The sequence below is a fragment of the Setaria italica genome, chromosome I, assembly GCF_000263155.2.
Source record: "Setaria italica strain Yugu1 chromosome I, Setaria_italica_v2.0, whole genome shotgun sequence".
Classification (NCBI taxonomy): Eukaryota; Viridiplantae; Streptophyta; class Magnoliopsida; order Poales; family Poaceae; genus Setaria; species Setaria italica.
Window position 1 is genome coordinate 27570568 of NC_028450.1, and position 20420 is coordinate 27590987.

The following is a 20420-nucleotide window of genomic DNA, read 5'->3' on the forward strand; positions in this document are numbered from 1 at the left end:
ATGGAGCAAGTTTACACACCAATTTCCATAGTCTCTCTTGTTTATCTTTTTTGTTACACCCTTTACAGATTTGCAAGGCTGATTGGAATGCATAATGGAGGAACCGTCGGTGCCAAAGTGTGAAAGGGTCAATGATGAAATTCAGATGTGCTGGTTTTTGACGGAAAAGAGAAAAGGGTCAATAATGAAATTTAGCTTACATCAAAAGGTCTAAAAGATAACCAAAACCTCAAAATGAATAAAAAGGCAGAAAAATGTGGAGATGCGGGGGATCGAACCCCGTGCCTCTCGCATGCAAAGCGAGCGCTCTACCATTTGAGCTACATCCCCAATTCGTGGATGTAATCTTATTTATAACAATTGTAAAAGCACACCAGTGAAAGACCGCTGGCCGAATGTTAAGACTTAGACCAGTTTGGCGGTCTCCCTTTGGTGTTATTTCACGATAGTTTATTTAATTATACGTTAAATCCTCCAAGCACACAAGCAAAACACACTATTAGAATGTTAGACGAATGTTACATTTGTGCGTAACAGCAGTTTGGCTGTCACGTAACGAGTATCACACGCTTATGGAAAATCAAATGTCTGGCCTCAAAGAGCCTCCTGACTCGACTGGCTTGACTCCTGATAACTACCCGCGGTCAAGTCACTCAAAAAGAGGCCACCAGACAAAGCGGAGACATGCTACGAGAAACCAAGGTCTACAGGGGCGAAGGACATGTATTGAAGCGTTTTTAGCATTCACAATGTCAAACAATACATTAGCCAACCAACAAATTATGGTAACAGCGACGTTGGCCGAATCTGAATGTTTGTTTGTTTTCTGATTACAGGAAGGAAGCTCCTTCCAAAGCGTCTGAGCTCTGTGCAATTCGGCGCACACCTATGGGAATTCAGGAAGCCCAGGGAGGCTGCAGACCTTCAAAGGGAAGGAATCTGTGCTTGCTGTTGCCATGAGTCAACCCACTCCGAACGAGGTGATCCTTGGTCCTCCAAACAGCAGTTGGAGTCTAACATCTGAGTCAGATTCTCAGCTGTGCCTATCAGCGCCTCGACCTTTCACAGCTGCGCACTTCTTTGTGAAGTAGGAATGCATCTCCTTGGTCGTTGTTGAATGTGCGTCGCTCAAAGCTACATACTGTGAGCTGCCGTAGTAACCTCTCGAGACATGAGTAAAGACAGCTCTCAGGGTCCTTCATGGCAGGGTTCGTTGACAGGACAGCTGCGTTCACTGCGTCCGCCACGAATTCACGCTGGGGAGCGTCCAGCAGGTATCCAATGCATGATTCTGCAGGCTTCTCATACGCAAGCAGGGCCACACTCTCCTGCAGACAGCAGAACATTCACTGTTTAGCTCATTAATACAGAGAGTTTAGCTCATTCGAATTGGAAGTCTAGCAAGTCGTAAAGGTATCTAAGTGTTCACAAATGAATTAATGTTGTAGCGGGCAATGCATGCAAGAGACCAAAAGAACCCAACAAAGAAATACATCATTACCTTCAGCAACCCCTCAAAAGCTTTGTGAGTCAAGAAGCTTGCCAGGTTAGCACGAGCATATTTCACAGCATCCTCCAGTTGTTCAGCCTAATACATTAGATAAAGTTTACAAACATGAACCCGCAATATTGTTCATGTCAACCAAAAAACAAACACCAGCTAGGGTTGCAATACAAGGAGACTGGCCACCAAAGCTGACATGGTAACTAGCAGCAATTAACCAGTTACCAACATTAAAAGTACAGCAATGGCTGGATTTGGAAAAGCAGCCACTAGTGATACTCAATTCTCACTGATTCTAGTAGGTGCTTTTCACCTAGAGTCCTAAACATCATCTCGGTTCACATATTTCACTCTGCAGTACACCAAGTTGATTAGAGCAATTACTAACCATGAAACTATCAAGGGTGACCTGAACGCAGGCATTGGTGTCCTTATGATGATGCAATACAGTCAAGATTTTATTCCACTTTCTAGCAATTAAACCCTGAATAAGTACACAGCAGGCGACTAAGAGCATTAGCAAGCTCATATTTATATTGTAGTCAATTTTTTCCCACCTAAACCTAAGCTACAGTGAGATATGGTTGTGTTAAATTACTTGACCTGGATATTATACTACATTACTAGCTTAATTTTGAGTTATACCCATCTCAACGAGTCCCTCAGCAAATGTCAGAAGTTAATGCATATGCATGTTCATGACATTGTTCCCTACTTCTGGAAAAGCTACAATATAGAAGTGGCAACTGGCAACTAGCATACAGTGGTAATACAAGTCTAGTATTCAGCATATAATCTGAAAGTGGCATGACCTATAAAGCACAACAATTGAATTTTGGATATTCAGATAATTACCCTGATATATTCTATGAATCTCTGAGAATGGAGTAAGAAGCAAATAACCGATTTCTCATCCTGCAGAGCAAAGAAATTATTTCTTAGAATGCACAAAGAATATAACTATGTTCTTATGGAAAACATGACTCAGTGCCCTATAAGATGAAGACATTAATTGCTGGACACAACCCAATATTATTTGAGATATAGTATCGGTCATATAGAAATTTTTAGTAACATGGAGATGACAAACTAAATCAACTACAAGACGGAAGAGTAATAATACCTTTATAACTTGTGGATACCACTCCCCGAGTCTTTTGAATGTAGTGTCAATATCTCCACTCATGATAAGCTTCACCAAATCAAATAAACTGTTTTCAGAAAGCAGAAGCCATAGCAGAGACAAAAAAAGGAGGGCAATATATCAAATCAATATCATGAACAGCATCTGAGACACGACGGAATGATGTAGACAAATGTAATAATGACAACATGGTGGCACTGCACAACTAAAGATATGAAAGAGCTCGAGCTTGCAAGGCAGCTGAGAGCCTGAGAACAAATACCAATCATCAGTTCATCACTTTCCTGTGAGGAAGAAAAAAATGCCAGCTACTGAGCCCTCCCAGATGCAATTTCAAAATGCCAATGTAGAACTTTTCAAACATAATTGATTGGCAGTAACAGTAAACAAAAGTGAGGTCCCCCTCATAACACACATAAGCAGTAACCACAATAAATATACTAGGCACAAAAGTTGCTTCATGCACCAACCACTAGGAACTGGTGTCTAATTGTCAACACTACATCAAACTAGACCAAAAATGAGCAAGTGTAGTTCTGTATAACTTTAATAAAGTGCCAACTGAATCCACAGAGATGAAACCTAAGAGACCAGAAAATGGATTCAACAAGCAGTTGCATCGAGTTTTGAAGCTCACCTGACGCAAAAGTTTTCTGTGGCTAAGACCATATATTTCTGGGGGAGGTTCCCTATGACCATTTTGGCGACTGGCAGGGGGATCAGTTGCATTTGCCAAATCAAATGAATTCAATGTATCTTGGTAGCCATAATGTAGGAGATATGAACGAACAATCCTGTTACAAGTTCATAGTACGTATCGATAAGGGAAGGCAACATAGAATATATTTCAAAAATCAGGGAAGGGAGGAGCCACATGACACATAAGCCAATCATTAAACAATTTAGTAGAAGAACCTAAATAAGGAGATATGGAAATGAAGATATGCAGGTGGTACGCAATGAAGTAAACAAAAAATGGGTGTACTGAAGCATACCAATGACTGATGTTTGGTTCTTCCAACTTCACTTTGTCTGTCACCGATTGTTGCCTCATTTTCTCTTCAAGAATATAACCCTGCCAAATAGAAGCGGAATACATCGATAACAAAGCTACCGACATCATACACCAACTGAACACTCTTGAATCAAGTGTTTAGTAAATGGCATAAAGCCAGTTACATCATAACTATATCCACATAACATGCATAAACTCATCATCATAAAGGAAAATCAATCTTTTTTTACGGCAGCATATTTTTAGTGGTGGCTGGTCAAGGCGTCAAGGGCGCATGCAATTGAAGTTCCTTTCAATTGTGTTTTGACTATGCAGCCAAATTTGAAAAAAAATGTGATGGATAATTTGTAATAGAAAGTGAAGCATGAACCACAGATGCAGAAGAGTACTGTTGATATACAGCTAGTGCCATCACTAAGACACTAAGGATTTCAAGTTGCGACAGAAAAGTGTAACAATCTTAGGTAAATGAGTGAGGTAATGGTTGATGAACAAAAACATTTGCCTCACCTCAATGTCAAAACAGAACGGTTCTTTTCCAAAGTTTACAGTCAACCTGTAACAACAATTAAGATTTTTTAGTCCCCCCCCCCCAAAAAAAAAAAAAGTTATATATGACAGTAGTGTTTTCACTAAAAGAATAAAGCTATCGCAGGTTTGTGCAGTAATTATGGACGCTGCATAATTGCTTGAAGTGGGCATTTTAAGCAAAACAAGTCAGGTTCCATATAGTTAGGAAATATAAGCTTAACCTTGTAATACTTTTCAGTTCAAAAGTTCCAACATAGAACATCAAATTAACTGTTGACTCACTACATCTTTTTATATGGAAGCTACAAATCATATCGACAATGATGAAGTTATGTCTGAGCATTAAACCGGGAGTCATTAACTTGTGTTACTATTTAGGTGTTGTGTCCCACTAGAAGAGAAAATCTATTGTCAATATGTAGCTGCTCAAAAACATGCAAAAGACAAATGAGCAGATTGCATTTGGTATAGGTATCACTATCCAAGTTGCAGAAAGCCCCATGTCTGCCAGATGTTTCTGCAACTAAGGTTGGAATACTAGGGGTAAAATGCAACTTAGTCCAATTAGCATTATATTTGATTTAAAGAACAAGTACAGAAGGTGACAGCTTACTCTTCACCCTGACTATGAACTGCAACGGTAGGATATAGTGGGCCTTTGAGGTCCTTTGGAACGGCTCCAACCAGAGATCCATTTTTCCTGTGCAACAATATATTTCGAAATATGAAGTACACAAGGCAAAAAAACCTTTGAGAGCAATTAGATTACAGTGCAACAATACATTTCGAAATATGAAGTACACAAGGCAAAACCTTTGAGAGCAACAAGAATTAAGCATACAGTATACTTCAACCTGAACATACAAGGGATGGCATACCAAAACCAGCAATTTTGTGGAGGCAGGTGCATACATACACAAGACTATCATTCTTTTTCTAAATTCAAGATTTGGCATCCTACAGATGCACTGCTAAGGATACTTGGAAATATAGAAAGGTTCGCAGTGAAGTACCAGAATAATATATTTGTCATCTTATGTACAGGAAATAGATGACCTAGAACTAGAAGGTAAATAATAGCCAATGAAACAAGCAAAAACTATCAATGTACTAAGAACTCCCAAACTTACGTGAAAAAAAGTTCTTGTGACAAGTAGTTGATGCCAGCACCAATTGTGTCACCAGATGTAAATTTGGGCCCGAACGATTCACCTTTCCCCTGACCTCGGTAAAGGTGGCCATCATCACCATGGTATCCACAACTGTTAGACTCCCAACTGGAAAGAACAAGAAAATCAATTAAACAGAAGCCGCTTAAATGTTTTAGCATTTGCAATATGGAGTCAGCTCAAAATAGAAAAAGGGTCTTATAATGAGCTTATAGATATTGCATAACATGACTTACAACTAGAAATTTCAGTACATTCATAAAGATGAAAAGGCATATATTATCTATAGCATGAAAAAGACCTTAGGAAGAAATAATCTGGCACTTCCGCTGAACTACTGTATGTAGCTTTCCTGATCAAGTTTGCAAGCATATTTAGAGATGTGATGCAATTATCAAAAACGACATGCCAAGCTTTCGTAATAAATGACAAAAACAGAAACCCAAATCAGACTAATCGGAAAAACGGAGCAGCAAGGTAAGGACCCTCACCCCGGTTGTCGCCGCATCTTGAAGCTATCGGTTGTGAACCCGATTGAGGTCTGCCCCTTGTAGCCCGCGTTCTTGACCCCCATCTCAAAGTAGTACACGGGCCGGCGCGTGGGCGCGGGGCGGTTGGCCTGCACGACCCCGACGTCGTGGCCGTGGTTATGGCTACCAAGGTATCTGACGGACAACTTGTCGGTGGAGACGACGGCGAAGAGGCCCGAGCTGTTGACGGTGTTGAGCTCGGACGGGAGCGGCTCGGCATCCAACTCCGCCGCCGCGCGGTCCCACTCCGTCGGGCACCGCCACCGCGATGCCAGCCGCATCGGGTCCACCGTCGTCCCTGCCCCCGGCGATCCCGCCTCCGCCTCCTGGTTCGCTACCATTCGCCTGCCCAACCACCCGAGAAGAGGAAATGATGTCGAGGAAAGCAGAAAATCACCGAAAATATTGGGGGAAACGAGCACCGGTCCGGATCAAACCCTAGCACGAGGGAAATCGCGGGAACCAAGATTGGATGGGCGCGGAGCTTACCGGGAGGCGGAACGGACTGGATCGGTGGTTGCTTGCGGTTGCGGGCGGGTGGATGGGAGGAGGTCAGGGGAAGGAAAGACGGAGAGGATGAAGAAGAGTTCGGGAGAAGCAACTGGTAATGTGTGTTCCGGTTGCTAGACTGTACTGTGTTTTCTGGGCTGCGAGTTGGGCTGCGAGTAAAGTTTCAAAAAAAAAGGAGTTGGGCTGCGAGTAAAGTTAAAAAAAAAAAGGAGTTGGGCTGCGAGTCGGTAAGATATTGAAGCCCCCTTAGCACGGCTCATGTGGACCGAGCGGCATGGATGCGGGGCTAATCTGGTGGCGGCGTGGAGCACCTGACCATTGGCAGGGCGCGGTGCTGACCGGCGGCAAGACCGAGCCTACATGCAAGAGCGCCGGCTTGGGGTGGATCGACGGCGGGTGGAGCACCGGCGGTGGCGTGACGCGCCTGATGCACCGACGGAGACCACAGCGACGGGCGGCGCGCAGCATCAGCGGCGTCCGCCAGCGGGAGGTGGGGGTGCGGGGCCGAAGGTGGATGGCAGAGGACCGGAGGTGGGGGCGCGGGTGAGGGGCAGCCGAGCAGGAGGAGGACCAGGAAGACGACAAGGGGTGAGAAGAAAAGGAGAAAAGAAAGAAAAATAGAAAGGAAAGAAACATAGAAAGAAAAAAAGAGAAAAAAGAAGAAAAAACTATAAGGGTAATGTGGATATTTTATATTCTCTATACATTTAAAAATAACAAGAAAAGTCGTTTTGCCAAACGTTTCCCAATAAAACAGTTAGAGCCAAAAAAAAAACGCTTCATCGGAGAAGCTACAGCAAAGCTATTTTTTCACAAGCCAGAGCTGTGCCAAACGGGGCTTGAGACGAACTTCGTTTTTGATAAAAATATGAGTTCTTTGAACTAGGAGTCGGGAAGATAATTGAGGGTGAGTTTGGCAGAGCTTCATCTGACTGATTCTCTATGGGATCTGATTCTCTGAGAGAAGTGATTCTATGGCTGATTCTATAGCATATAAACTCTTAAAATTAGGATGGAGAATCACTTCATAGAATCAGAAGAAACTACTTTTTTCCGCTCCCGGCCTTTTAGTTCATTTCAGAAAAACACTTCACAGAATCAATACAGAATCACTTCTCTCTAAAAAACTGTTTAGCAGAGTTCCTGCTAGAATCAGTAGAGAATCAGCTCTGGGAGCTCTGTCAAAGAATGTTCCAATTTATAATGACGATTATTTCAATTTTGTAATCTTGTGGATTTCTCGACGATGAACCGATAAGATAATTGACAAATGGTCATGTCCAAATAAATTATAGAAGGGCTACGAAGAAATAGAGTGGTTTTCTAGTTCAGTTTCGTTAAATTATGATGCTTTTAGGACGCGGAGTATCTTTTTTCGAAACTGGTACCTAAGGGTAGCTACATAGGATGCATAGTAAAAATTATAAAACTTAAAATAATAAAACGACCTAATTTATAAGCAGATGCTTTATTACATTATTATTGGCATAGATCATATAATCGTTGTCACTCCAAAATCAACCAATGATGGTAGATTGGCACTTGCATTATCCTGAAGCCAAGCCAGTACAACAGGATCACTATCCTGACGCGCGTCGTATGTTTTGAGAGAGTAAAACATTTGTGTAGACGAAGATTGAATACTAATATAGTACTACGGTCAGCTGTATCTCCATGGACATGGAGACTCACAATGCAGTGAAGCCTTCTTTTTTGACAGGGCCGTCCAATTCAGAAGGGGACTGCAAGTCTTGATATCTATCTTGGTTTGATGGACTTGTCTCTGTTAGTTCAAGATTTTTCAGGTTATCCTGAAGGGACTGCATGGAGAGGAAACGGGGTCTAGAACTGCATCTCCCCTGCATCTCAAGAACTTTTCAGTGTTTCGCTATCTACATGGACAACAGACAACAGGACCATCGTCAGCTCGTCAATGTACACTTTGCTATCGGAGATAGGTCATCTGGATAATTTCACACTGGTCATATATGAAATGACTGCATCTGCGATTTACCACCACGAAATGGTTAGTGACTAAAATAAATTCCAGATATGGTAAGCACTACGCATTGGGATTGTGAATCCTTCATTCTAATCACATTGAACATAACATAATTTTGATAGATGAAACTTTTTTTTTAAAAAAAGGAAAGAAGCAGCAGTGCTGATGCTATGGAGCAGAATTGCAACATGAAGCCTGCCTTTTATTCATCAATTTTTTTTTGTCTTGATAATGTTGGATATGCATGCCAATGAAGCAAAATAACAACTTGTTTAGACACAGTAAAGCGTCCGATGCTTGATGCTTCACATTCTAAATTCAGGAAGCTCTTGGTGTTACAGATACTATAAGCCATTAAGCTTAAAACAAACCAAAATATAGCTCCCATCAGCAACATATAAGATACTACCAATCCAGAACCTTAAATCAAAATTTGAGCTAACAGAAAAAAAAAACATCTCAATCAGCTCAACAAACACTGAAATATCACAGAATCAGATAGACAATTTCTTTTCTCCACATAGCTGTAAAGAAGTGCTGATGCTACAACACCAGATCTGCAACCAAAATGTGTGCCCTTATTACTATTGGGTATGCAGAGTGTACAATATTGTTTTGATACACTAACAATTCCATTCTTCACTTTCCCAATTCAGCAAGGGTTTGTACATTGTCCCAAAAAACAAAACCTAACTCCCATATAAGGCATAGGCATAAACTATTCAATAACCAACCAAGAACCCAGAAGGATAAACCAAAATTAGACTGACAGCAAACCCTCCCAAGTAGCTCAGCTATCATCCTCCTGTTCGTGAACCTCTGAAATGTCGACAATCTGCAGCCGCTCTTCCTCTGGAACCAAACACCAATTCGGTGACTGCACTGCCCTGAGCCACTTGAAGTCATCCACATTAGCCCAATTACCAGTCTCCTCCTCGAGCCCGGACTCCTTCAAATCCTCATCAATCCCATCATACTCCAAAGCATGTGGTGCAAACCTCACACCACTGCAATCCTCAATGATCGGCCTGCTCCTCACCCGCAGGTAGAAATCCGTCGCCTTCGCCTCATGAATCCTGATCTGGTGTGCTGCCATTACAAAAGTGCAACCTTCGACATCCTCTATGAGCACCGAGCCAAGAACAGCACCGACGAACACACGGCAATCTCTCAGCTTGTGGACATAAAGCGCCCGGCATGTGCCCTTGAGATAGACCTCGCAGGAAACCAAATCCGCGAGCGTGAAATCCCCATCCTTGTCGTTGGAGACTCGCAGATCCTTCACCAAGGTGGCGCCATTCCTGCCCCGGAACCCGAACCCTGGTAGGATCGCGTCAATACTGGGCTTCGGCTGCTCCGGAGGCGGCGGCTGTGGTTGTGGTACGGTGGCAGGATCTTGAGGCGGGTTCTTCGGGGCCCTGCTCTTGTTCCTGAACGAGAATGACTTCTTGGGGCGGATCTCAGAGGCAGCCGCCCTGTGTGCCGCGCGGAGGTCGGCGGCGGTGGCGAGGGCGGATCGCAGCTCGTATGGGGGCAGCGCGTGCGACGACTCCGCGACGAGGCGGTCGAGGTCATCGATGGCGGCCGCGGCAGCGGCCAGGGAGGCGGCCGCGTCGCCTTCGGGCGAGGATGCACGACAGGCGGATAGCGCCGACTCCGCGGCGAGCTTGGCGGCGGCGAAGCGGGTGAGGAAGGCCTCGACGGGGGAGGCGCTGGTGGAGTCCGAGGAAGCGCCAGCGGCGGCGGAGGAGGAGGAGGATGAGCGCTTGGAGAGGCGCTCGAGCATGACCAGGTGCTTGCGGTGGCCCCCGCCGCCGGTGGCCTTTGGCTGTTGGGGCTCCGGCTCCATCCCGCCGCCGGCGCTGGAAATGAAGATATGCAGGTGGTAAGCAATGAAGTAAACAAAAAATGGGTGTACTGAAGCATACCAATGACTGATGTTTGGTTCTTCCAACTTCACTTTGTCTGTCACCGATTGTTGCCTCATTTTCTCTTCAAGAATATAACCCTGCCAAATAGAAGCGGAATACATCGATAACAAAGCTATCGACATCATACACCAACTGAACACTCTTGAATCAAGTGTTTAGTAAATGGCATAAAGCCAGTTACATCATAACTATATCCACATAACATGCATAAACTCATCATCATAAAGGAAAATCAATATTTTTTATGGCAGCATATTTTTAGTGGTGGCAGGTCAAGGCGTCAAGGGCGCATGCAATTGAAATTCCTTTCGATTGTGTTTGACTATGCAGCCAAATTTGAAAAAAATGTGATGGATAATTTGTAATAGAAAGTGAAGCATGAACCATAGATGTAGAAGAGTACTGTTGATATACAGCTAGTGCCATCACTAAGACACTAAGGATTTCAAGGTGCGACAGAAAAGTGTAACAATTTTAGGTAACTGAGTGAGGTAATGGTTGATGAACAAAAACATTTGCCTCACCACAATGTCAAAACAGAACGGTTCTTTTCCAAAGTTTACAGTCAACCTGTAACAACAATAAAGATTTTTTAGTCCCGAGCAAGTTGCGGTAGATTCTGATCAGACTCAATAAGAACCACCAGCAATGAGGATATAGAAAAATAATGGTCCCCCCCCCCCCAAAAAAAAGGTTATATATGACAGTACTGTTTTCACTAAAAAAATAAAGCTATCGCAGGTTTGTGCAGTAATTATGGACGCTGCATAATTGCTAGAAGTGAGCATTTTAAGCAATACAAGTCAGGTTCCATATAGTTAGGAAATATAAGCTTAACCTTGTAATACTTTTCAGTTCAAAGTTCCAACATAGATCATCAAATTAACTGTTGACTCGCTACATCTTTTTATATGGAAGCTACAAATCATATCGACAATGATGAAGTTATGTCTGAGCATTAAACTGGGAGTCATTAACTTGTGTTACTATTTAGGTGTTGTGTCCCACTAGAAGAGAAAATCTATTGTCAATCTACCAAGGTGATGAAAAGGAAAATGGCGGTAGAGAAAAATGAATAGAGGCCTGTCTAATAAGAGACAAAACATTCTACCAAGACATTAGAGGAACTAATACAGGATTTTTTAACACCTTTCTGTATATACAAACTTAATGTTCTAGAAGGTTTCAATCAATATGGAGAATGATTGATTCATCTATTAGTGTCTTACTTTTCAGGTGGTGTTGAAAAAAGGTCCTCCAGCTCAGTAGGTAGTAAAGCACCATCCTGAATATACCTAAATAAAAAAGTATCTAATGATCAATCAAATCAGATATATGTTTAACTAAAATATTATTAGAATTAAAATGCAAATAATAGTGAGTCCTCACCAATTGCATATCAGGATAAGCTAACATTATCGATGTCAACCATGTTGCATATCCCTGTCAAGAAATCAACCACTTCACCTGTCAGCTCCAGTGTCCGCAGAAAAAGCTGAGTTCATTACTTCACCATCAATGGGGATACATTCCTGCATGAAGCCAGTAATGGAAATTTCCAGAACACTACCGAAGCAATAATAAAAGTATGCTATTGCTAGTGACTGAAGCTTACATACCTGAGGACTGTTGACTGCGTACCTCCTGGAAATCTGCAAGTTGGGCGATGAGCTCCTTGGCCTATTCTTCAGGAGCACGTGCGTACAGCTCCAGCAATGTAGTTGCGCCGGTGTGGACCTGCAGAGGGGGCGCGGCGTGGAGGAGCCGGAGGCGGCGCCGGCCTGGCGGCGGACGGAGGAGGTGGCTGCGCCGAGGAGCAGGACGACGCCGGCGGCGGTGGCGGACGGCGCGGAGGCGATGGCGGCGTGGAATTGGGGACCCAGGCGGAGGGACGGCTCGGAGGGGTGGAGGGGAATCGGACGGAAGGAGATGGGTCAGAGCGAGGGTCACGGAGCGGAGGGGAATGACGAGCTCCACGTGATTCTGATTTTCCAACGGAGCTGATCCCCGAGCGGAGTGATTTTATGGTTGAAAGGGATTCTTTTTTATTTTCTAACGTAAATTCTAAAAATCAGAATGGAGAATCACTCCATACAATCAGAATAAGCTATTTTTTTCTCTCCCAGCCTCTTAGTTTATTTTAGAAAAACACTTCACAGAATCAACAGAGAATCACTTCTCTTTGAAAAACTATTTCACAGAGATTCTGCTGGAATCAGCGGAGAATCAGCTCTGGAGTTTGCCAAACGCACCCTAAGACGAATACTCCAATTTATAATGACGATTATTTCAATTTTATAATGTCATGAATTTCTCGACAATGAATCGATAAGATAATTGATAAATTAGTGAGTGGTTTAATATCAGTAATTGGGTATCGAAACTACCAAATGCCTACGATATAAACTGAGAGAGGGGATCCGGTTACATCTAAAGATTTTATTGACGTATAAGAGAGTAGCACTAAGTTGTTCTATATAATCATTGATATCATCTTACAAATAATCCAATGTACTCTCTCCATTTAAAATGTAAACATATTTTGATAAGTGAAAAGTTCAAACTTACATATTTCAACACATAATTAGTAAAAATATATGTACATTTAGTACAGAAAACTTGCACCAAAATCTTTTGTATTGAAAGTGGTCTTGAAATTATGTTGAATCTTTTAGAAATTGGCATTATGCTGTAAGAGAAAACAATCTCAAAATCTTGTTTAGAAGATTTTTGCCCATCAAAATATGCCAAAACATTCTTTAGGGAGGTAGATGTGGATGAAGCATAGAGCATGACGTGGTAAATCGTGATAACCCGTGGGTAGGGTGGTGAAGGACCGAGAACCGGACCATAAATTATATAATTTTAAACTAAAAATAGATATAACTGAGTTGAATTGTGAGTAAGGTACGAGGGTCATGATTCATCGCCACCGCTAAATGTGGGCTACCGCGGCGAAATGTGCAGGATGGAACTAACCCTCCCACGGTACAAATGGCATTTTCGTCCGCATATACTGGTGAAAAACTAGAGAAATGGCGTCCGCGCCGCGGGATCAACGGCCAAAAAGCCACCCCCGGGCCATGGATGGCTGGAAGCATCCATCCGCCCGTTGCCTCCTCGCACAAGATTACCGAAACACCCTCAGATCCACTCCAAACAGGAGGAGAGCCGGCCGGCGCCCGCAGCCCCCCAAAACAAACACGAACCAAAGTGTCGAGTCGAGTGCTGTGCTGGCCGTCGAGATTTCGCCGGCATTCGTTTCAATCCAGAGCGCGCGGCATCGGCGAGTTCCGAGTGGAGCGTGGGTGCGATCTGGTGATCGGGCGGCGGAATGGTGGTGCCGGAGGCGGTGGCGCTGGAGATACCGGCAGCGGCGGAGGAGGGGTCGCCGCCGCCTGCCGCCAGGGTGCCGCCGAGGATCAGGCGGAGGCTCCTCCGGGCGCGGGAAGGCGGAGGCACGGCGCCGACGGCCGAGGAGATCGAGGCCAAGCTCCGCGAGGCGCATCTCCGGAGGCAGGTGGGTTTTGTGTCTTCCCTTCTCCCTCACGTGACGTAGAAATTACTTCACCGCACGGGTTCGTCCCTGTTGGTTTTGTCGGTGGATTGATTGAGATGTTAATTCGCTTTAACCGGACTGGGTTTTTGAATTTCGTGTTGGTTGGTAACTTGGTGGAGTAGTTGCCAGTTGGAGTAGGATCAAAAAGTGTAGGTGGATTGCTGAACTCTTGTGATACCTTAGGAGCAAATAGCAGTATAGCAGTATAGCACGCCTTATGTAGTTCATTGATCAAACCCAGGAGTAGCATGACACTTGAATTGGGTGTATGAGTGTATCTGAGAGTATTAGAATTACAATTTAGTGTTCCTGCCAGTTCTGTGGACTCATGAATGGGAAGCTGATGCTGGTTAATTGACTACTGCAATGTTTATTTTGGTTGGTAGAAATATGTTCTGCTAATTGTAGCCTATGTCTTATACATGAGCTATTATCCTACAGCAATTCCACGAGACACTGTCCTCCAAAGCAAGGCGCTCAATTAGGAGCCCTTCAGGGTCATCTCAGAAGGAGGATCGTGGGCAGCTCCTGGAAGCAAAGCTTGTGGCCGCCAAGCAGAAGAGGTATACGAGAGAGGAACACAGTAGAGTATATTACTCTGTTTTATTTGGGGAAAGAGGACATAAAAAACCAAACCCAATTTCAGGTTGAGCCTCTTGGCAAAGGAACAGAGCCGGTTGGCTAAGCTGGATGAGCTGCGACAGGCTGCTAAAAATAATGCTGAGACGAGGTTTGAGAGGGAAAGGGAAGAACTTGGAATGAGAGTTGAATCGCGGGTTCGGCAGGCTGAGAAGAACCGTATGGAACTCCTGCATGCACGTTTGCAGAGGCAGGCTGCATTGGAGGAGAGGACAAAAAAGTTCTTTGTGCAAAGACTGACTTGGGAGAACAAGTACAGGGAGCGTGTACGTTCTGCAATCCTGCAGAAGCGTACTGCTGCGGAGAAGAGGCGATCAGGGCTGCTGGAATCTGAGAAAAGACAGGCGCAGGGTAGGCTCTTGCAGGTCCAACTTGCTGCCAAGACTGCCTCTAGCCAGAGAGAAACAGAGAGGAGCAAGTTAAAAGAGCAATTAGAAGACAAACTTCAGAGGGTATGCGTTTCTGTGATGCAGCATTGATGTAATTATCTCAGCTCTTTAACTTGTGACATAACCATCTATATGCAAAAGCAGGCAAAGCAACAGAGGGTTGAGTATTTGAAGCAGCGAGGAAGTCCTTATGGCTCTATACGCAGCAGTTCGGTTAAAAGTGGAGAATTTCTTTCAAGAAAACTGGCAAGGTATCATCTTATAGTACATTCCGCAATTTCCAAATAATTGTCTGGCTTCCATGTGTAGCTTATGATTTATTTAAAAATTATTATATTTTGTGGCCCTTCAGATGCTGGAGAAGATTCATAACTTCTAGGAAAACAACAGTGGTGTTGGCTAGGGCGTTCGACTCGCTGGGGATAAATCAGCAATCTGTTGTGTCTATGCCATTTGAAGAATTAGCTATATGCATTGAATCTCCCACAGTCCTTCAGACCACTAAGGCGTTGCTTGATCGGTTGGAGAGTCGTTTTGTTCTCTCTCAGTCATTTAGTTCATCAAAACCAGAAAATATTGACCATCTTCTAAAGCACCTAGGATCGCCGAAAAGGAGGATCCTCCCAAGCAGTGCAGGAAGAAGTAAAGTAACGCCCAAAAAGGCAGTTAGAAATAATGACTCTAGCAAGGTGCCTAGATATTCGCAAAGGATTGCACTTTGTGCGTACATGATACTAGGTCATCCAAAATCTGTTCTTAGTGGACAAGGTGAGCGAGAGAAATTGCTTATGGACTCAGCAACAAACTTTGTGAAGGAATTTGAACTGCTGGTTAAAACAATACTCGATGCCTTAGACGGTGCATGCATATTGAAGCAGTCAGAGCTAGATGTTGCCTCTCCTGGATGTTCTAGTTATGAGGAGTCCTCTTCCATTGTTGCTGATCGAAAGAAATTCAGAACTCAATTGGTTGCCTTTGACAAAGCCTGGTGTGCTTATCTTTATCATTTTGTGGTGTGGAAAGCAAAAGATGCTGAATCACTAGAGGAAGATCTTATTAGAGCTGCATGCAGGCTTGAACTGTCAATGATCCAAACATGCAAAATAACTAATGAAGGGCAATCAGATAACTTTCGTGGTAATTTGAAAGCCATTCAGAAACAGGTATAATTTTTACATTCAGTGCTAATTATTTCTTGATCATTTTTAGTAATCAGCCTTGGGGTGCATTTTAAGAAGTGGATCAAGTTTGTTCACTTCTTCAACATTGATTCATCTGCTGAATTGAGTTTTTGTTCCTCATCCAGGTTGCAGAAGACCAGAAACTTTTAAGGGAGAGGATTCAACACCTGGGTGGTGAAGCTGGTATTGAAAGAATGGAATCTGCTTTATCCGAAACAAGGTCAAAGTTCTTTCAAGCAAAGGAGGGCACGAGCTCCATTGCAACTACAGTTGCAAATATAGCATCTCCTTCAGTTGCATGTTCTCCCGGACAGTCTACTGTTTCTGAAATTAGGGAGAATTCTAACATGGATGCTGAAAAGACAAATCGAGTTGTCAACTGTCTGTTTGGGTCTTCCTCATCACCATCTGACAGCAGCAAAGGAGGCAAGCTCACACTGAGCTGTGCAGTGCCAGAAAAAATGCCAACTGAAAATGAACAAATAGTCAATGAGATACTTCATGGCATCCATGGCTCTTTTGCTGACATCTCTGATGGTACTGGTACTGTTGAAGGCGATTTCAAGGTTAGCTCCGGCCTTATAATACTACTGTGGAGTTCATTAGTACAATAATATTTAAAAATGCAATGTATATCGTAGAAGAAGTTATTATTATTTTAGGCTCTTTTCAGGGAAATCAAATGTCTGAATTCAGGGTGTGGCTCTTCTCAGTATGAGATGATTCTCTTGTTGTGTAATTTCAATATTTTTTGTCCTTTTTATTGTCAGGCAAAAGTCAAGGAAACAATGGAGAAAGCTTTCTGGGATGTGGTTGAGGACTCGATGAGAGGAGACATGCCAGACTACAGTTATCTGGTCAGCCTGGTAAAGGAAGTCAAGGAAGCATTGCAAGAGTTAGCTCCTACAGGGTGGAAAGAAGAAATAAGTGAAAATATTAACCTTGAAATTTTGACCCAGGTAACAAGAGTTCAGTTAGAATTACCGACTTGATGTTGAATCCTGATGCATATTTAATACAACTTATGTTGTTTTTGGTGGAAAGTTACTTGCGTCAGGCTCCCAGGACAGACAGTATCTAGGACAAATTTTGCAGTACTCTCTGAATAAGCTGCGAAAACTATCTTCTCCTGCAAAGGAAGATGAGATGAAGGAGAGTCATGATAAATTGTTGGGAGACCTGATTGAAGACCCTGAATCTAATTTTGGAGATCCAAATTCATTTGTTGTTTCTGTCATGAAGGGTTTGCGCTTCACTATGGGAGAATTAAAGGTCCTGACTATATCAAATTTGTTTTTGAATAAATTGATGGGCTATATGGTGAAATTACAATATTACCTGGTGACTAAAATCCTTACTGAACTGAACACAGGCTCTAAAGGCTGAAGTCAGTAGAGCACGCATCCAACTATTGGAACCAATCATCAAGGGATCAGGTGGAGTGGAGTATCTGCAGAAGTCTTTTGCCGATCGTTATGGCTCCCCTTCTGATGCGTTAGCTTCTCTCCCTTCAACTGCCTGTTGGATTTCATCCGTGAAAGATATTGTGGAAGAACAGTGGAATGAACATGTCAGCTCGCTATCAATTCTACCAGCAGCAAACCATGTTAGTACATTACTTCTAACAGTTTCATTCGGTCCTGTAGTCACAATGCCATGCTCATGCACCTTTAACAATAGCTTAACTGCTTTTTAGTTTGCACTTTGTACCCACCATTTTCTCCTGCTGTTCTGGTTACACTTGAAAATTCTGAGAGTTCCCAACCATCATAACAGGTCCAGCCACTTGTTGCCACTCTCCGAACTGGGCTTGCAGTTCCAGGTCATCTACAATCTGCGATATCTGCAGCAGGTATTTTCTTTGTTTTCTCCCCTTTCAGACACAAGTTGCTATTTACCAATATTCACTGCTGATGCTGCATATTGCCAAGCAGGCAGTACAGAGCTACCAGAATGCACAGGAGAAGGACTTGGCAGGTTAATAAGGATCGGGTTATTGCAACTCATCAGCAGCACGGAGGGTCTGCAAAGCCAGACAGTTCCTGAGACCTTTATGCTCAATTGGATGAGGTTGCGGTCTGTTCAGAGTAAATTCCAACAAGTGATTGTGATAGCAACAAGGTGAAACACTATTTTGGTTTCTACTTTTCAAGTTTGCATTACTATGAGGTGTTATTATGATTTGCCAGAACAGAATGACTGAATCCAATTGCCTCTTTTTCTTTTCCTGTTTTTGCAGCATGCTTGTCATGCATCAGGTCTTAGTGAATGAGAACCCGAATATATCTCCTCCAGAACTGGAGAATGTAACCTTGGAACTATTCAACATGCTCACCAGTCTACTAGACAACTTTGTAGATGTTGGTACTGAAAAGATCATTGAGGCGATGATGCATTCATCAACCTCAACGAGCTCTTCGTCAAACAAAATGATTGAGACCAGGAAGCAGATTTTGACTAGGGTCTTCCTTAAAAGCCTCCAGACCGATGACACTGTCTTCAAGAAGGTCTCTCAGTCCGTGTACTGTGCGTTCCGGGCAGTCACCCTGGGTGGCAGTGGGGAGAAAGGCAGGAAGCTGGCCGATGCATCCCTGAGGCGCATCGGGGCAACAAAACTCACTGAGCGAGTAGTGAAGGCAGCTGAAGTGCTTATGAAAGCAGCAATGGTGTCAGAACAGGTCCATGGCCCGTGGTATAGGCAGTTGTTGTGAATGTTTCAATCACTGAATCTTAATACGATTGTGGCAACAGCATTGTACAGCGATCACAAGAGTTTGGGGGCTCAGATCGGAGTATGAAGATTTCAATCTTCTTGGGGCAGTATGAATAATGTCTGATGCAGATCAGAATACGGCAAGAGTTCATCCTTGGGAATGCATGTCAGAGGGCGATGTTTGTGTGAAAAATGGTACGTTCATCGTGTTATAGCTGAACAATATGCTTGGTTTGTGCGATTGCCGTGTGATGTTTCATATAAGCACTATAAGCGCATTGTATATATACACGAAACTTATACAATTCTGAAATGCTCTCAAGTACCATGTATATATCTTCCATCATCATGCACTACAAGCTCATCTGTAAGCTGCCCCAAAACTGAATTTTGAGGTACAAGTACAACATCAGCTCACGAGGACAGCTGCTCTGCCTCCGGTGCCGCCACGGAAGCCTCGACCGCCTCGGCAGGGGCGGGGGCCTCGAGGGTCTCGGCCGGCGCGGGCGCGGGCGCCGGCTGGAACTTGGCGACGTAGTAGCTTAGCGGGGGGCCGTTGTAGGCGACCTCCGCCACCTGCGGCTGGTTCTTGCTGACCTGGATGAGGATGGAGGATGCCGCGGCGACGGTGATGAGGACGAGCCCCGCCGCGATGGCGGCCGTGTTCTCGGCCCCCTCCGCCGACGTGCCCGCCGCGCCGGAGCTGATGGCGCTCTCCGCCACGTACACCATCGGCTGTGCAAGTATTTGCAGGAACGATGCTATCTTATCAGCTCATACTTTCAGAAAGGTTAAGCTCCTTTATTTCTAGTAGAGGATAAAAGGAGGCAATTCTACATCGCTAGTCGCAAAAACACCAAGGCTAGAACTAGAACGCCCAAATGCAACCAAAAGAAAACAGCGTGGAATTTTACCTCGACGGAGTAGATGTTGGTCTGGCCGGCGGTGTCCTTCTCGATCAGGCCGGTCCAGCCTCTCTTCTTGGGCGGGAAGGTGCCGACGACCCTGGTCCTCTCCTCCGCCAGCCACTCGGCGCTCAGGCTCCCGACCTGCCCACATCGATCAGAGATGTTAGGACATCTCATTGCTGCTAGCGACGAAGGCTCAAGTGAAGGAAAGAGGAGGAGATAGAACTGGCAGGCAGCAGCCGGTACCTCCTTCTCGGGAGCGCACTCCACCTCGTTGCAGTCGGAGTCCTCCTGCGCCGGCGCCGGTGGCGGCGACGAAGGAGACGGAGACGACGAAGCGTTACACGAGAGCAGGAACGGCCTGCTGCTGCTAACGCCGCCGATTATGCCGCCTCGCACGAGGCTCGCCTGAGGCTTGCTCCTCAGGAAGATGCAGCCGCTGGCGGAGAGCATGGACTGCGCAGGGCAAGCCATCTCTCCCTCTCCTTCTTTCTAAGCAGACACACACAGCAGCAGCAGCAGAGAACAAGTGACGAACACCAGCCAGAGAATTCGCTTGCGAATCAGCGGGGGCTCTCCTTGCTCTTTGCCGGCTGCTTTTGTGAGAAGGCGTGAGGTGAGGAGAAATAAATATCTTTGCTGTCGCTGGTGCTTCAGTTTGTTACCTGTGGACGCCGGTCCGTCCACGTTGCCGC

At 44.4% G+C, this 20420-nt stretch overlaps 4 protein-coding genes and 1 non-coding gene across 9 annotated transcripts; 1 reads left to right on the top strand and 4 right to left on the bottom strand.

The window, feature by feature from the left end:
- Positions 1–257: 257 nt before the first annotated feature.
- Positions 258–330, bottom strand: TRNAA-UGC. Its single transcript has one exon. It is a non-coding gene; the product is annotated as a tRNA-Ala (tRNA).
- Positions 331–692: 362 nt separating this feature from the next.
- Positions 693–6513, bottom strand: LOC101772463 (ran-binding protein 9). The gene is made up of 11 exons (XM_004952741.2): positions 6383–6513; positions 5855–6238; positions 5325–5471; positions 4808–4894; positions 4174–4219; positions 3644–3723; positions 3286–3442; positions 2628–2696; positions 2360–2419; positions 1502–1588; positions 693–1328 (listed from the first exon to the last, which is right to left on the bottom strand). The coding sequence occupies exons 2-11, from the start codon at positions 6232–6234 to the stop codon at positions 1047–1049; spliced, it is 1395 nt and encodes a 464-aa protein (XP_004952798.1). The 5' UTR covers positions 6235–6238; positions 6383–6513; the 3' UTR covers positions 693–1046.
- A 2376-nt stretch (positions 6514–8889) lies between these two features.
- Positions 8890–12331, bottom strand: LOC101770458 (tubulin-folding cofactor C). Of its 5 annotated transcripts, XM_004952740.2 has the most exons (6): positions 11956–12330; positions 11726–11868; positions 11566–11631; positions 10861–10906; positions 10334–10413; positions 8890–10267 (listed from the first exon to the last, which is right to left on the bottom strand). In XM_004952740.2, exons 5-6 carry the CDS (start codon positions 10390–10392, stop codon positions 9196–9198), a joined length of 1131 nt encoding a protein of 376 aa, XP_004952797.1. In that variant the 5' UTR covers positions 10393–10413; positions 10861–10906; positions 11566–11631; positions 11726–11868; positions 11956–12330; the 3' UTR covers positions 8890–9195. The 5 variants fall into 5 exon arrangements, with proteins under 5 accessions (XP_004952797.1, XP_004952795.1, XP_022678675.1 ...); XM_004952738.2 differs by having other exon boundaries at positions 8890–10413; positions 11956–12331; XM_022822940.1 differs by having other exon boundaries at positions 10334–10906.
- Positions 12332–13494: 1163 nt separating this feature from the next.
- LOC101769787 lies at positions 13495–19173 on the top strand. Its single transcript, XM_004952732.4, has 12 exons — positions 13495–13856; positions 14337–14458; positions 14542–14986; positions 15068–15174; positions 15276–16086; positions 16230–16670; positions 16875–17063; positions 17149–17376; positions 17477–17710; positions 17881–17956; positions 18039–18225; positions 18344–19173. Exons 1-12 carry the CDS (start codon positions 13671–13673, stop codon positions 18813–18815), a joined length of 3498 nt encoding a protein of 1165 aa, XP_004952789.1. The 5' UTR covers positions 13495–13670; the 3' UTR covers positions 18816–19173.
- On the bottom strand, positions 19031–20346 carry LOC101769108. The gene is made up of 3 exons (XM_004952731.3): positions 19972–20346; positions 19732–19866; positions 19031–19552 (listed from the first exon to the last, which is right to left on the bottom strand). The coding sequence occupies exons 1-3, from the start codon at positions 20197–20199 to the stop codon at positions 19232–19234; spliced, it is 684 nt and encodes a 227-aa protein (XP_004952788.1). The 5' UTR covers positions 20200–20346; the 3' UTR covers positions 19031–19231.
- Between the last annotated feature and the right edge of the window lie 74 nt (positions 20347–20420).

Bases quoted from the DNA above. Each gene is read 5' to 3' on its own strand.
- LOC101769108 (XM_004952731.3), bottom strand. From the start codon at position 20,199: ATGGCTTGCCCTGCGCAGTCCATGCTCTCCGCCAGCGGCTGCATCTTC. The intron at 19,867-19,971 runs GTACCGGCTGCT...CGATGTGGGCAG, and splicing joins AGTGCGCTCCCGAGAAGGAG to GTCGGGAGCCTGAGCGCCGA. The intron at 19,553-19,731 runs GTAAAATTCCAC...ATACTTGCACAG, and splicing joins CCAACATCTACTCCGTCGAG to CCGATGGTGTACGTGGCGGA.
- LOC101772463 (XM_004952741.2), bottom strand. From the start codon at position 6,234: ATGGTAGCGAACCAGGAGGCGGAGGCGGGATCGCCGGGGGCAGGGACG. The intron at 5,472-5,854 runs GTGAGGGTCCTT...TGTTCTTTCCAG, and splicing joins AAGATGCGGCGACAACCGGG to TTGGGAGTCTAACAGTTGTG. The intron at 3,724-4,173 runs GTGAGGCAAATG...TCTATTTGGCAG, and splicing joins CGTTCTGTTTTGACATTGAG to GGTTATATTCTTGAAGAGAA.
- LOC101770458 (XM_022822938.1), bottom strand. From the start codon at position 10,461: ATGATGTCGATAGCTTTGTTATCGATGTATTCCGCTTCTATTTGGCAG.
- LOC101769787 (XM_004952732.4), top strand. From the start codon at position 13,671: ATGGTGGTGCCGGAGGCGGTGGCGCTGGAGATACCGGCAGCGGCGGAG. The intron at 17,377-17,476 runs GTCCTGACTATA...AACTGAACACAG, and splicing joins TCACTATGGGAGAATTAAAG to GCTCTAAAGGCTGAAGTCAG. The intron at 17,957-18,038 runs GTATTTTCTTTG...ATTGCCAAGCAG, and splicing joins ATCTGCGATATCTGCAGCAG to GCAGTACAGAGCTACCAGAA.